This window comes from Daphnia pulicaria, chromosome 9 (genome assembly GCF_021234035.1).
Source record: "Daphnia pulicaria isolate SC F1-1A chromosome 9, SC_F0-13Bv2, whole genome shotgun sequence".
In the NCBI taxonomy this organism is placed as follows: Eukaryota; Metazoa; Arthropoda; class Branchiopoda; order Diplostraca; family Daphniidae; genus Daphnia; species Daphnia pulicaria.
This window is the reverse complement of record NC_060921.1, coordinates 2,928,306-2,943,303: the sequence shown is the minus strand read 5'-3', so window position 1 is coordinate 2,943,303 and position 14,998 is coordinate 2,928,306. Positions and strand designations below refer to the sequence as shown.

At 39.5% G+C, this 14,998-nt stretch overlaps 4 protein-coding genes across 4 annotated transcripts; 3 read left to right on the top strand and 1 right to left on the bottom strand.

The window, feature by feature from the left end:
* Positions 1-596: 596 nt before the first annotated feature.
* Positions 597-1,354, bottom strand: LOC124313506. The gene is made up of 3 exons (XM_046778467.1): positions 1,265-1,354; positions 1,110-1,179; positions 597-1,009 (listed from the first exon to the last, which is right to left on the bottom strand). Exons 1-3 carry the CDS (start codon positions 1,274-1,276, stop codon positions 771-773), a joined length of 321 nt encoding a protein of 106 aa, XP_046634423.1. The 5' UTR covers positions 1,277-1,354; the 3' UTR covers positions 597-770.
* A 4,350-nt stretch (positions 1,355-5,704) lies between these two features.
* Positions 5,705-10,172, top strand: LOC124313784. Its single transcript, XM_046778594.1, has 6 exons — positions 5,705-5,823; positions 6,016-6,097; positions 6,161-6,223; positions 6,483-6,693; positions 9,869-9,960; positions 10,024-10,172. Exons 1-6 carry the CDS (start codon positions 5,803-5,805, stop codon positions 10,170-10,172), a joined length of 618 nt encoding a protein of 205 aa, XP_046634550.1. The 5' UTR covers positions 5,705-5,802.
* A 1,783-nt stretch (positions 10,173-11,955) lies between these two features.
* Positions 11,956-12,831, top strand: LOC124313508 (keratin-associated protein 19-2-like). The gene is made up of 3 exons (XM_046778469.1): positions 11,956-12,109; positions 12,191-12,435; positions 12,518-12,831. The coding sequence occupies exons 1-3, from the start codon at positions 12,056-12,058 to the stop codon at positions 12,534-12,536; spliced, it is 318 nt and encodes a 105-aa protein (XP_046634425.1). The 5' UTR covers positions 11,956-12,055; the 3' UTR covers positions 12,537-12,831.
* A 238-nt stretch (positions 12,832-13,069) lies between these two features.
* LOC124313498 lies at positions 13,070-14,858 on the top strand. Its single transcript, XM_046778457.1, has 2 exons — positions 13,070-13,273; positions 13,356-14,858. The coding sequence occupies exons 1-2, from the start codon at positions 13,241-13,243 to the stop codon at positions 13,674-13,676; spliced, it is 354 nt and encodes a 117-aa protein (XP_046634413.1). The 5' UTR covers positions 13,070-13,240; the 3' UTR covers positions 13,677-14,858.
* Positions 14,859-14,998: the final 140 nt, after the last annotated feature.

Here is a 14,998-nt window from a genome sequence, read left to right as displayed (position 1 = left end):
CCCCCTACACTCTCGAAGAAGATAAAAGTAAGAATTTTCATGTAACCAGCAGATAATTACTTTTGGACTGAAATTTGATTGACATTTGAAAACTTTTAGACTGAAAATCCAGGACCCTCTTAAAGCCAAGGTGGAATAACAAGCAATTGTTATCATGGTTTCTAGATGGCGTTGAGGTGTTGTATGCTGTAAAAATTTGAAAAAGAAATCTGGCTTACCCAATAACCATTCCATGTATGTATTAAACTTTGTCACTACACTACAAATCATTGGCCTGGACTCAATTACTTCAGTCACCATAAATCTTTAACTTTATTTGTTTTTGGAAACTGGTAGATAAAACGAAAGCAAGCCCTATTCGAATTTTGAGCATGTAAGTTAAGTTCCTACTGGCAGTAAAATCTGTTGAAAGCCAGAGAAAAAAAAACCAGGTATTGCTACGTATGTCCACCAAAATGCGCCAAAATGGACAAAGTTACAATGACAAATTTGGCTAAGTTGTCATCGCTGTTCACCAACCCACTAATCGTTCTTCAAATAAACATATATCTTTCTTTCGAATTGCAACACACTGAAGATAGCCTGCTGTCTACTACTTTTATATATCTGCAAAGCAATTTGTTGTTGTATTTATCAAAACAGGTTGTTTTTAATACAATCAACGAAAAAAATAAATGAAATTGAAACACATTAGGGAGAGCCGAGGGTCGTCAGAGAGAGAAGCGAAGAATACAACCTATAAGCGGTGGACTAACTTAATAGGCCGCCGCCTAAGCTGCTCTCGGGAAAAATTTCGGTTTCTTGCCATTACTGGCTTTGATGGGTACTGCTGGGGTTTCTTTCTTGTGCTGCTGGGGGGCAGCTTTCGCTTCACGGGAATGTTTGCTGGGCTCGTGTTTCTTTCCGTCCTTCACTTTTTTGACGTGATGAGAGTGGGCGGAATCGGCTTTTCCAGCAGCAGCATGATGATCCTCCGAAGCGTGTTCAGATTTTTGGGCCATTTCGGAAACTGAAATGCGAATAAACAAGAATCACCCAAATAGTAATAGTACAAACCACCGCGGGAAATAACGACACAAATAATATAAGACGTTAAAATCAGATTTTACCATCCTCTGCTATTACGGCGGTTGTCGTGAAGACAAAAACCAGGGCCATCAAAGCCAAGACGCTAAATACCTACAGGTGACATGATTTGCAAAATGATTGAATTTCTTATGACCATATAAATTGAAAAAGACAAAATTAAACTATTCACTTTTACCTTAAAGTTCATGATGAAGAGTTCAGCGAGTGTATTAAACTGTTTGAAGATCAGAAAATATCTGTGAAATTAACGGGACGGCACAGCGACTTTTATAGTGGAATATTGGTCATCGTGAATCATTACTGACGTGGCTGTTGGCCATTGGCATTTGAACGACATGTCCAGAAATCTCAATTTCGGCAGGTGCCAATGGTTTCACATTATAGCAATATGAACTACAGTTAGTCAAGTAGATGGCGATTGCGAATAAAACGATCCCATCATCAAATATCTCGAACGTGACTTTCGATTAATTTGCGCAATTCAATTCGATCAGTTGGCCACCAAGAGCGACATTCGATCAACTGCTAACGTGGCAATTTGGGTTAGATTTGGATTGAACTGGTTCCTACTGGATAAATCCGATGTCTAATGGTATAGTTTTAAAACCTAAATAACAAACCATATTTCAACACGGCAAAAAAACGATCCCCTATGTAATAATATACCTATATAATATGATATCTAGCTGACTAAAAAAATCTGAAGGAAAAATAAGAATTTTTATGATCCCTCGATGCTCCGGAGTAACACTCCGGCGGAACAACTGTGACTTAGGGTACATTTATTAGAGTCCAATCGCCGATCGGTCTTCTTATGTACTATCTTTAATCATTTAATGCCATGGATATGAATTGACAATAGAAAAGTTAGGATGTCCACCGTTCGAATTCTATCCAACAAAAGTTTGAAAATAATTGTGATATTTGAAAATAATTTGAAAATCTCATTTAATCTGATCTAGCCGAATTATAAAAGTCACGTTTGAGCTATTTTTACAGGTAATCGAGGTCGTGGAGTACGAGTAACAAATATGAAACCAAGTAGCGCCAATAATCGATAATCGGCCTCTGCTGTGGACGTGTACAAAAGCGATTGGCCAACCCCACTAACATTTCAAAACGCACGATTTCAGTTCTAGTTGACTTCTTTTCCCCACTATATAAACCGGTGCATTGGCTAGTTCAAGTCACAGATTGTTCTAGTCTTTAAACAATTTTCACTCGCTCAAAATCACATCATGAGTTTCAAGGTAAAAGTTATACACATTCATTTTAAAATTGTGGTCATAATAATTTCAATCATTTTGCAAATGTAACCTGGAGGTATTGAGCATCTTGGCGTTTGTCGTCCTGGTTTGCGTCCTCACGACGGCCGCCAATCCAGCATCAGAGGAAAATGGTAAAATCAGATTTTAACGTTTAAATTATTTGTTTCATATTAATCTCCCATGATGAGTTACTTAAATTATTTCCCCTTTATTTCTTTGCATTGCAGCTACGGAAACGGCCCACCGCAAGAAATCGGAACACGGATGGAAGAAGCATGAGGCGGCTGAGAGACACAACTCCACCAGAACTCACCGCTTCTACCCGAGGAAGATGAAGGAAGACAAGAAAGCCGAGAAAGAAACGGTGAAAACCCAAAGAGACACCGAAAGCAGCAGATTATACTTGTTGTGGCGGAAAAAACTTTGAAGCCGCCATGAAAGCTGCTCGTCTTCCGGCTGATGAGGAACCCACTACCCTGGAAGCGGTCCAAGTTGTTGCTACCCTTGCGGTTGTGGAACCCGCCCCTCTTCCGGCCGAGGAACTTTCTACCCTGGTAGACCTCGAGTCTGTTATAGTGGAGCCGGTTGATCCCGATTCTCTTGCTGTGGAAGTCGAACTCGCTCCCGTTCCGCCTTCTCACCTGTGGAAGTGGTGGTGGTGGAAAACATATGACGAAGACACTACCGAAGTCGAGGCAGCAGTTGACACCGTCGAATAATGTTTGACATTATAAGCTCGTTTCGACGCGTACTGATGATTGCGTTCAATTTCGTTTTTCTATGATTTAGGTGGCGATCTGTGTAAGCTGTTGTCCAAATATATAATCAATGAATTGCAGCAGAGATAACGAAAGCTATTCTTATGATTGACTTCGTCCTATACATCGATACACAATTTTACCTGTTGGATTTCACGTGCATTTTTACTAGATTTTAATTGAAATATCTATTCTTTTCTGTGGCTCATACTATAACCCACATGACTATAGGAGAGAAGCTTCTTATTTCGGACTAAAAATTGACTCTTTCTTAGCGTTTGATAACGTGCAGATTTCACTCATGACAGTTTAAATGCGAATGTCGATAGGTGCAATGCAACTTATTACACCTTGAGAGCATTTGACATTTTTCAGGGTTTTCTCACCTCACCCGTCACAGAGAAAATGGTGAGGTACAAAACTAAACAAGCCTGATCTGCAGTCGACTGAGTCAACAAAATCGACAAGAGCTCAAACAGTTCCATTCAATCGCCTAGCTCACGAATAATCGAACGACGCCACCAACTAGTCAAAAAAGAAGAATATAGAGATAGATGTTTCCTACCGTTAAGCCCGGGAAATACAGCCAGGCATCCACAGGTGATCCATGCGTAGGGATAGGGAAAACGGCGCCCTCGTGAATACTCTCACGCCACACTCACATGGGTGTACACGAGGACATAGTTTTTTCAATCAAACAATGGTTGCTGCGGGTTGCTGTTTGTCTAAACAAAAAAATTTTAATTAGTTACGAAAAATATTTACAGAAACATTTTACAAGTGAGGAAAAGTTGGGTTAACCCTGATTTTTATAAATGGGAGAATTAAAGGTTTCCAAGATACACTCATTGAAGCAAACCATGCATCATACGAATATTTAGCATTTAGCATGTCACTAGCACGTCCAGGAACGCACATACTTATCCAAGCGATAAGATTGTTACTGATGACAAGTCAATATCATCACAAGCAAAACTTACATATTGTGTTGTTATGATATAGCTGTCTCAGGCCTCAAATGTGCACAAAGCAAAGGGTTGCAGACTTGCAGTGCAAACAAACTTCCATGCATCAACATCAGGGGGCTTACGTGATAAATGTTAGTCAGGAACTAAAAATTGGAACAGATTTTCTCTTCTATAAAAGCTCCCATAATTGTTCCATTTGTATTTTTTTTTTTTATTATTCTATTTACCTGCTATAAATAGCATCGGAGGGAGTTCACGAAGATCCGCGACACCAGAGTTCACACGACGACCAAATTTTTGTAATTTTATTGATTCGTTCACTCGTGCATCCACGGTTTCCCCAAAAAGTAATCGTTTTGTTTAGTCGTCTCCGCTCCGTTACTTTTCTTTTTTTTTTTGGAAACCTGGAAACCAACCAAATGAACAGCCTGGATGATGATTAAAAAAGTGTTGACACAGAGCGGACAGCGCCAGCTGTGTGCACATGGAATTGCCATTGCATGAATCCAAAACGAATGTCAATTAACGCTCAGCATGATATAGATTCAACGACGTACAGCATGTGTTGAATGTGTGCGTTGGGAATCAGATATTCGATGGCTCATTATCGAAAGCGGACAAAATTTAATGAAACCACATTTCCCCACAATACGAATGCGACCAGGTTTATTGATAAAGACTCTATGAAAAATAGCTGCCGATACCATCCAGCCATTCTATGCCTGTGTGTTACTTGTACGTAATGAAAACGAAGAAACATTTCACCAGATTTTCTTTGATGTGCTGCACAAGAACAGTTATCCGCGACACCAGACTTCACACGACGAACACATTTTTGTAATCCAAAACAGTGGTCGTTCCGTTTTCTTGTCTCTGGTAGACAATACAAAAGCAGACGACATTATTCTTCAAATTAGCCCTGCCTGAGAATTTAAGATATCGAAAGAAAGAAAATGCCCCCCCCCCCCCTCTCAAATCCAAACCGCTCAAAAAGGATAAAAGCAGTTTTCATTTTTCAAAGTTTTCTCACTCACGATCGACATCGGCTATACGGATTGGGATTATTTTAGCTGTGATTCTAGTATCTAATAGTTCATCTCATCAAATCACCACCACCATTCGTTATGTAACATAAAATGTATACCACACCCCAACTAAAGTTAGTTAATTTTAAGGAAAAGTACCGGTAACCTATTTTCTTAATCGTAGCTGTTTTCTCGTAATAAGTAACTGCGCTTTTAGGTTCATCATAAATTAATGTAATTCTTTTCGCGAATCCTATCAGGATGCCAATGTCACCGCGCGCTTACCTCAATCGCAAGCCCTTTAAATCAATAAAAATTCAACCTGGGAATATTGGGATTCTGTTTAATCGTGAGCAACACCTGCGGTGCGAACGGGTGCGAATAAATATGGCTTTGCTAACTAGACACCGTCAACCAACGAATGCACAGTGGCGACATGCTTTCGACCATGAGCAAAGTCAACAACTAACAATATTTCCATTTCTGGGTGCACCTGTTTAAAGCAGAGTTTGAGCAATTACCGTTTGGCAGATGTACGTACACCTACGCTCGTCCACGTGTCCTCAATCAGCAGCTCAACGTGACAGCGTCCGCAATCCGAGTATAAATAAACGTCGATGAGATGTGAAAGGGCCTCGAGCTTCATCATTCGCTTTCCTCTTCTTCCAGCAGCAACAACACATCGCCCTAAAAAATGAATTTCATTATTCAGATGGTAAGCAAAACAATTTGAATTATTTACCTGCTTCTGTGTCAAAGTCTGTCTAGTTTTGCATATACTTGTTATTTCTGACACTGGGCAGGCTGAGACACTGATTCTGTAAAAATCAATAATAAGCCATGTTGTGCCTTTATTAGTTAACTCTAAATAAGATATGAAATTGACTTGGTTGCTGTCTTAAATCAGGTCTTGTTCGTCGCCATTTGCGCTGCCGTTTTACCCGGCTCATCTGCTGTTCCAGTCGACAGTGAAGTACAAGGAGAACAAGGTATCGCTCATTTTTGATCAAATTCAACTATCGCCTGACACAAATGATTTGATTTCCCAACAGCTATTTCGATGCGCGAGGGCGACGTTGTCGATAAGGTGGTAAGGGAAGAAATGGACAGCAAAGGTAAAAATCCTGGTAAAGGTGATGGTAAAAGTACTAAAAAACCAAAGGGTAGTACTAAAAAACCAAATCAGAACACCGGAACCAAATGCAGTGAGACATGCAAAATAGAAAAAAACAAAGTCGAATGTGAAAGAAAATGCGCGAGTAAGGGTACCGGCAGCAAGAACTAGGTATATGCTCTCTCAAACTCTTTACCCGTTGAAATTACCATTTTCACTGGCATTTTAGACAGTCAGTTATTCTTATTTTACTTTATTAGTAATGACTTTCAGCATTTCATCCAGAACCACCCGACACCCACAAGTACCCGGACATTGCAGTTTTATCGACCCAGTCCAGTCCACATTTCCAATGACTTTTTTTTGTTTCTTTCTTAATTCCCTGTATGACCAATACACATATAGCATCAACTGTGTGTATAATATGGTGTTATTCAACGGTAGCGACTTTAGTACGCCTTTCTGCAAATTGTTACTAACTGGGAAATTTAAAAAAAAAGTGGCATGACGGAAGAAACATTATTACCGTTCCTCGTTAACGAATGGACAAAGAAAATTGCATGATCAAAAATAATCCAAAGGGAAAGAAGGCAATAAAATTTGGGCCGTGGCTTTTGTTTCTACCCCACCGCTCGACTTCACTGTCGACGAGAAAATGTCTTGTTTGATTTAGTGTGATTGGCATCGGTGCTAGTACATCCGGCATTGTATGGATAAAGTAACGACGAACTGTATTTATATATCCTAAAATAGAGCGATGAGTAAGAGGCCAACAGCAGTAGGCCTATACATTTATATAAATAAAGAAAAAAAAACCTGGTGGAATCAGGGTTTTTACCCAATGTTTGACGTCAAATTTAATCTACAAATGATCGTCGCGTGAAATCTGAAATACTAACATTCAACATGTTAAATTGTGTACGTATGAGCTAGACTTGACTCGTAGCCAACAATAAAAACTTTCTAGCGCCTCAAGGCCTTACCGCGGACGGAAATCCTGTAGATTTTACATTGTGGCATTGGACTCCGCTGTACATTCAAACTGCCGACTAGCGTTGCAACACCGAGCAACCGTTCCCAAGTTATCCGCTGATGCCGTCGCCCCATATTGTTACACGAAAACGTTGGCATTCACGCTGCAGCTTCAGTAAAAGATACTCCTAAGCTATATGTGGATCGAGTGGTATATACTTCGTTTTGACAGTCCTTTTTAAGAGGTAAGGGATAACTGAGAAATTCATTTTGTGATTCGCGATGTTTGGTTTGTGAAATGTGCTTGTTTGTTTTTAACCGTATGCATCGAGTAGTTGCTTGATTAATTGCGTTAATTTTGATGATAATTTGATTAATGATAATAAATTAACTCTGATTAAACTCGTTTCAACAATGGTCAGGGTCTAACATGATCCTTTAACCAGCGTGGTCGGTTGTTATTTTCATATTTTGCTTTTGGGGAACAGAAAAATCGAAGAAGAGAACTAGAGAAGAGAACGAAAAAGGAAGAAAACAAAAGAATTACTTGACTCTCGCTAGAAGCAAGCGGAGTTGCTAATTTTGAACTGAAGGACAGCGCAAGATATACACTGATTTTACAGTAAACTTCCTTTTAGGATTCAGAAAAATAGAGATTGCGGACTAAGAAGAGTTCATTGTTGAATGGATCGAAAAATGTGTTACATCACCTAAAGCCAAAATGAAAAACGTCGTCCAAAAAATGGAGACGGAATCGATGAGACAATTGAGACATGGAACATGGAACATGGAATCGGCATTCATCCAAAGAAACTATGTTCAAGTCGTACTGAAATTATGGACGGACAAAAGTCTTGAGAAAGTTGACAAGGAATCGAGTCGACGTATATGGGCAAGTAAATGTCTGCCTTACTGAATCAACTGGAGTCTATTCGGGGCAGTTTTCGTAGAGTTTGTGGAAGTGAATAACAAATGCCGATCACACGAAATAAAAATAAAAACTGATACAACTTCATTTTCAATTGCTTATTACAACAGCGAAGGCAATTCAATCATCCAGCCATAGACCAAATGAATACAAATTTGTCATTTTATGACAGAGAAAGAGCAAAGGACTACCACGACTTTCGTTGTTGATCGGTTACTAAGAATTTTTTTCCACTCTACAGCTAAAATAAGAAACTGGATAAATCCATTCCGACCTGTTTCAAGTGACCGACGTCCCTATAGTTACTGGCGCTCAGAATAAACTAGACGAATGACGCAACCAAGTTGTTCGGAAATGGGCAGTTTAAAATTCGGATTGCGTGTGGCATCCGTTTTATCGCACAAAGGCACAATACATTTATGCAGTCACGCATCAATTCCACCAATTTGCAGCACTGCTGTCGATGCGTCAAATTAGATACAACTCGTTAATATAATAGAATTGCGAAACAATTAATAAACGTCGACTATTTCACTAAACGGCTAAACATTTAAAAAAGTAGGCGATGCTGGCCGGCCGGCTTGATAACCACCATTATTCGTTATCGACACAATTTAACGTCTGGCAAATACAAAAATTGGCGTTGAACTGACAGCGGCAACGCCCTTCGAAGTTTTGTTTCGACTTTGTTTGTCACCCCACACTTTCTTGTCAACGTTGAAAATTGGGGCGAATTAAGAAGAAAGGGAAGACATTTGGAAGCGTTGCTAGGAAGAAACAAAATTTCAGGAACGAAATATTGAACTTTGCAACTCCATATTAAAAAATGACCTTCAGCAAAAAACAAACAAACAAAAAAAACATTACATCACCACCATTCGTGATGTAATATAACATGTATACCGCACCCAAACTAAATTTAGTAAATTAAGGAATAATAACCCATTTCCTTAATTGTTTAGTTTCCGCTCAGTTGTTCGAGAACAGTTCAGCAATAAGTATGTACGATTTTACGTAATTCTTCGCGAATCCAATAACGGCGGACGTAAGCGCCAGCGTCATAGCACGCGTAGGCTATTTTAATCGCAAGCTCTTTAAATAAATATAAATTCAACCTGGGGTTATTGGGATCCTGTTCAAACATGAGCAACATATGCGAGTGCGAATAAACATTGCCCTGCTGACTAGATACACCGTCGACCAACGGATGCCCAGTGACAACCTGCTTTCGATTATAAGCAATGTCAACATTGCCACTTTTACACATACTTTTTTTATTGATTTAATCTTATTAGCCTTCGAAATTACGCACCTGTTTTAGCAGAGTTCGGCAGAGTCTGAGCGTTTACACTAGTCAAAATAGATATCGACGGATTGACAGATGTACACCTACGCTCGTCCTAAATTACCAGCTTAACGTGACAGCTTCCGCGATTCGAGTATAAATAAACGTCGATGAGATGTGAAAGGGCCTCGAGCTTCATCATTCGCTTTCCTCTTCTTCCAGCAGCAACAACACATCGCCGTAGAAAAATGAATTTCATTATTCAGATGGTAAGCAAAACAATTTGAATTATTTACTTGCTTCTGTGCCAAAGTCTGTCAAGTTTTGTATATCCTTCTTGTTTCTGACACTGGGCAGGCTGAGACACTGATTCTGTAAAAATCAATAATAAGCCATGTTGTGCCTTTATTAGTTAACTCTAAATAAGATATGAAATTGACTTGGTTGCTGTCTTAAATCAGGTCTTCTTCGTCGTCATTTACGCGCATTTGCGCTGCCGTTTTACCCGGCTCATCCCCCGTTCCAGTCGACAATGAAGTACAAGGAGAACAAGGTAACGCCCATTTTCGATCGAATTCAATTTTTGCCTTACACAAATGATTTCATTTCACAATAGCTATTTCGATGACCGACGGCGACGCTGTCAAGGAGACGTTAGTGGAAGAAATAGACAAATCTGCCCGGTGCTCCGAGTGCATCCGGAGATGCTACTATGCTCCTAACAAGTATTTCTGTATCACTAATTGCAGAACTTCGTCTTGTTAGAAAACCAAAGTTCATGCCCCCTCAAATTCTTTAAATCCGCTATATTATCTAAAATGACAATGTAGACAGTTAGCTAAATTACTCAATTGTCCAACTAGAATAATTAAGGAGTTCTTCTTTTACTTTACCAGCGTTGAGATAAACTTCCGGCATTTCAGGTAAGACCACTCGACCCACCGAGCATATTGACATGGCAGTTTTAACGAACCACTTTTCCAATCTCGTAATTTTTTATTATTATATTTATTATCTATTATATTTATATATATGCTTGGTGTGTCGGGTGGTCTTAGTTGAAATGCCGGCCGGAAGTCCATCGCATTGCTAAGTATCAAAATAGAACCACTTAATTATTCGACTTGTTGATTAACAATTTGACTGTCTTCAAAGCCATTTTGCGTAACATGAACGGGTAATAAAACGTGCGAGTGGGTCTGTACCTTTGTAATCTAACAGTACGAAGATTTGCATACTCTGATACAGACAGCCTTGTCAGGAGTGTAGTAGCATTTCTGCAGGCACGCAGTGCACACGGTAACTTTGTCAATTTCTTCCACTAACGCCTCCTTGATAGAGTATTTCGGCGACCAGTCTGTTTTTCCCCAATATCTTGTCCAGCAATACTAATATTTTCTTACTCCCAAGCTTCCTTACTCCCATGGCCTACTCTAGTAACGGCCTATAGGCTGGCCATCCCTGTGTTGCCGAATGGATCCAGTCTAACTGGGCAAGTTAGACAAGTTCTTTTGTAGTGAGAGACCCAAGGCAGCGACGGGATAAGAGCAGCAACGGCGCGGATGCGAAACGTCTAAAAATATAGAAGATGGTTGTTCCACCCCGATGATGACTGAAGTAGAAACAAAATGAAACTCTAGAAGAACATGTTAAAATAAATTCTCAAATTCAATAATTTGACACCAAAGGAATAAAGTTTCCGTAATCATAGCTACGTGAAAATCCAAGTGTAGGCCTTACAGGCAGAATGGAAAAACCCAAAAGTCACATATTGAACTGAATTGGTTCTTCAATGTGCTGGCGAAAACCAGAAAATACCAGTTGAACGTGGGTATTTATATAATGTCTATACTCTTGTTAGTCGGTGAATGCGGGTGTGAGAGAATTTTTGCGGGATATTCTATATACTCTCATTCTTGTTTTGTCGTCTGTTAGAAGAGGACGCATTTCGACAAGAGGTTTTCAAGTAAAAAACTTAAAATTGTCTAAACATTTCAAGTTCAAGCGAGAGTACAATAACTTGTTCAATTACCCAATAAAAATCACGCGCGTTATGTTCTCCGTCTTACAAAACAACTTGAAAAAATACAATTTCAAACCATTTCTATTGCTAAAACATTTTTAAAATAATTTGAAAATAATAATTATTTCCTCATGCCTTCCTAAGAGGTTTCATGCAAATTTATACTTTCGTAGTACTTTCGCTTAGATATTTATTCAATGGAAGTGAATTTACTAATATAATACCTGCCCGTTCTGATAATATGCACCACGGTGTGTCCATGGAATAAAACAGATGGTATTTTTTACAGAAAAAAATGTAACAACATGTGGCCCATTTTTTTCCTTAACTGAGAACGAAAAAGTGTTTTTGACGAAAAGGGGTTCCTGAAAGTCGGTCTGGCGGTTGGTCGGGGCAATGAACTCATCAGTTGCCTCGCATTTTATCTACGTCAATGCAATTCTGCACAGATGTAGCCTAGATACAGTATATAATAATTCCATGTAGTCGATAGTTCTAGCTAGATCTTTCTCTAGTATATATTATACTCTTTGGAGCTCCAGGTTAGGGGCCCATAAAAGAGCCATCCATTGGCAGTTGGCTCTTCACTGAATCGGCCAGCTCCGTTCCAGCACCACTTTGAAAAATGAAATTTCTCGCCTGCTTCGTCCTGACTGTCGTCTGCTTCGTCGTTATCGCGGTAAGAAATTATTAAAAAAAACTTTTTGGTTTGATATCATTAGACTCTACTTTCAATCTTTTCTCCAAATGAAATACACAGGAGTCGGCAGAATTGCAGACTGCTGAAGCAGTTGCACTTAAACCGGCGACTGTAGGAGCAACAGGATCGGCTAAGGGCCAATTTGGACGTCTCATCGGATCGGCCTTGGGAGGAGGCTACGGCTGGGGCAGACCTTACGGTCACGGAGGCTACGGAGGCGTCGGCCGACCTTCCGGCTATGGTGGATATGGTGGTGGATATGGAGGTGGATATGGACATGGGCATCGTCCATACCACGGACACGGGTAACACTTTGATTTCCTTGAGAATGCAATTTTGAGTCGCTGATTTCAAAGTGATGTTTCTTTTATTGAATTGATGAATTAGCTATGGATACGGAAGATAAATCGTTTGACCGCTCAACTGTCGATGTCGAGCTGTCGTAAAAACTACGGTGGATATGGGTATGGTGGACATCGCCATCATCAGTTTCTTTCTCTATGATTTTGATGGTACTACTTGTATAAAATATATAATCAATGAATTGTAGCAGAGATATGGAGGCTATTCTTATAACAGCAAAAACATATTATGTCTTGAAATGAAATGTCGGAAATGGAATGACACCGGATACATTTGCTATCAGCATATTCGTCTGCTTACTAATACACAAACCGTATTTTTCTCGTTCTGACTGAAAACGAAAGCTGTTTCTGTCAAATTGCCGTTTCTTTTCTTTTTATCGACACGAGATATAATATAGTGCGTCACCAACGTATTTCCTATTCACCGATGTCTATAAAAAAAAACATCCGACCGTTTATTTAAAACAGCCAGAAATCTACTGTATAATATTCAAGCGCCTGGCACTTGACTGACGTCAGCAACAATAATGGCCGCGCCGAGTGGCTCTGCACAGATGTCTATTTCGTGTCTGAATCCAGGGAGCGCAGTTTATTTCCATTGCTAGGGGAGCATAGTAGATTGGTAGTCAGTTCGAATAGTACACTAGTTTGAGACCTACATAAGGTGAGGTGTCTATAAAAGAGCAATCTGTTGGCAATTGGCGATTCATTAAATTGCCCAACTCTTATTCCTTCACTTTGAAAAATGAAATTTCACGACTGCTTCGTCGTTGTTGCGGTAAGAAATTATTATTGTCCAATGTCATTGGCTGGTATAATATAGGCTTAATGTTATTTTTTCCGAATGAATATAAATGCAGGAGTCGGCAACTATCCAGTTGGAATCTTCAACACCCGGCTCCAAAAATAATTCCGATGTAGTATCACCTTCGCCATTCCCCGTAAATGATCCTGTATCACCTTCGACGTTTGGACTCAATCTTCTTTCAATTGATTTCTCTATTCCACCTGACGAAGACGTGGATTCCGATTACCTGCCTCCCGATGTGCAACCCGATCCGTTTCCCTTTCACGAACTCAATTACTTTTATGAAGAGGAGGGAGACGAATTCGATCCGTACGCGGATTTCATTGTGGAAGACGTCCGCGCCGCAGTCGAGCCAGTTGACAATGTCGAATAATTATTCCAAAAATTTTACCTGTTGGATTTCGCGTGCACTTTTACGAGATTTTAATGGCAATATCTATTCTTTTCTGCGGAAAATATATACGACTCATACTATAATCAGTGACTATAGGAGAAAAGCTTCTTATTTCGGACTAAAAATTGACTTTTTCTTAGCGTTTGATGACGTAAAGATTTCACTGATAATTTCATTTCACTGCGAACGTCAATTGGTGAAATGTAACGATGAGCTCTCCTGACCTTCTGCCTTTATTTCAACTTGAAAGCATTTGACATTTTTTAGAGTTTTCCCACCTCACACCCAGGGAAAATGGATTTAATATTAAAATTGATGACATAAAACCCATTTCGACATGAATTAGGCATTTATTTGTTGCCGAATGTTTCAATGTCGCTCGGATTTCCCCAAGAAATAAAAAGGAAAAGGAGATTAAATTAAATACGACTATTGTGCTACCCATCAGCTCTACGGTCCCAGGGAACTCTTTCCCCGCCAATCCTATAGGACTCTACAGTCTACCCGGCCGCCTAAACTTTCTTGGTTTTCAAATGGTATAAAAAAGCCGAGGACCAGTCCACTCTGCATCATTCGACCTACATTCGACATTCATCCAACTGAAACGTCATCAACAACAACAATATGAGTCGTTCTATTTTTGTAAGTCATTCAAACTGTTCGTACAGTTCTGCTTCGATTCGCATATACTGTAGATCATTTCTCAATTTAGATTAATTTTTTTTTCTTTCTATAATTAATTGATTCCGTCATCATTATTCTGAAGAAATATACTAATTGCTTTACTCAAACTGATTCTCGTATTTCGCAAATTGATTTAAATAGCCTGCCTCACCGTTACTCATTGCAGTGTCAAACGCCCTCAGCTGAAATGCGATTCAGATGTTAAGAGTTTTTAAGAGAAAATAGTTGCAGTCTAGCTCAGGAATAATCATACGACGGCACCAACTAGTCAAAAAAGAAGAATATAGAGAAAGATGTTTCCTACCTTGAAACCCGGGAAATACAGCCAGGCATCCACAGCAAGGGCTCCATTCACAGAAATCAGGTGAATGACGGAAAAATGAGGTCCGCGTGAATACTTCCACACTCACATGGGTGTACACGAGGACAGAGTTTTTCCAATCAACTATGGACGCTGTTCTATCTAGCAAAAAATTAAATATGGGCTATGAAAATATATTCACAAAAACAATGAATAAGTAAAAAAAAGTTAAAAGTGAGACGAACGGTATCCTGCTATCCTTACAGTTGATTATTCCCGATTATTCCCACTAATGATACAATAATTATAAAAAACG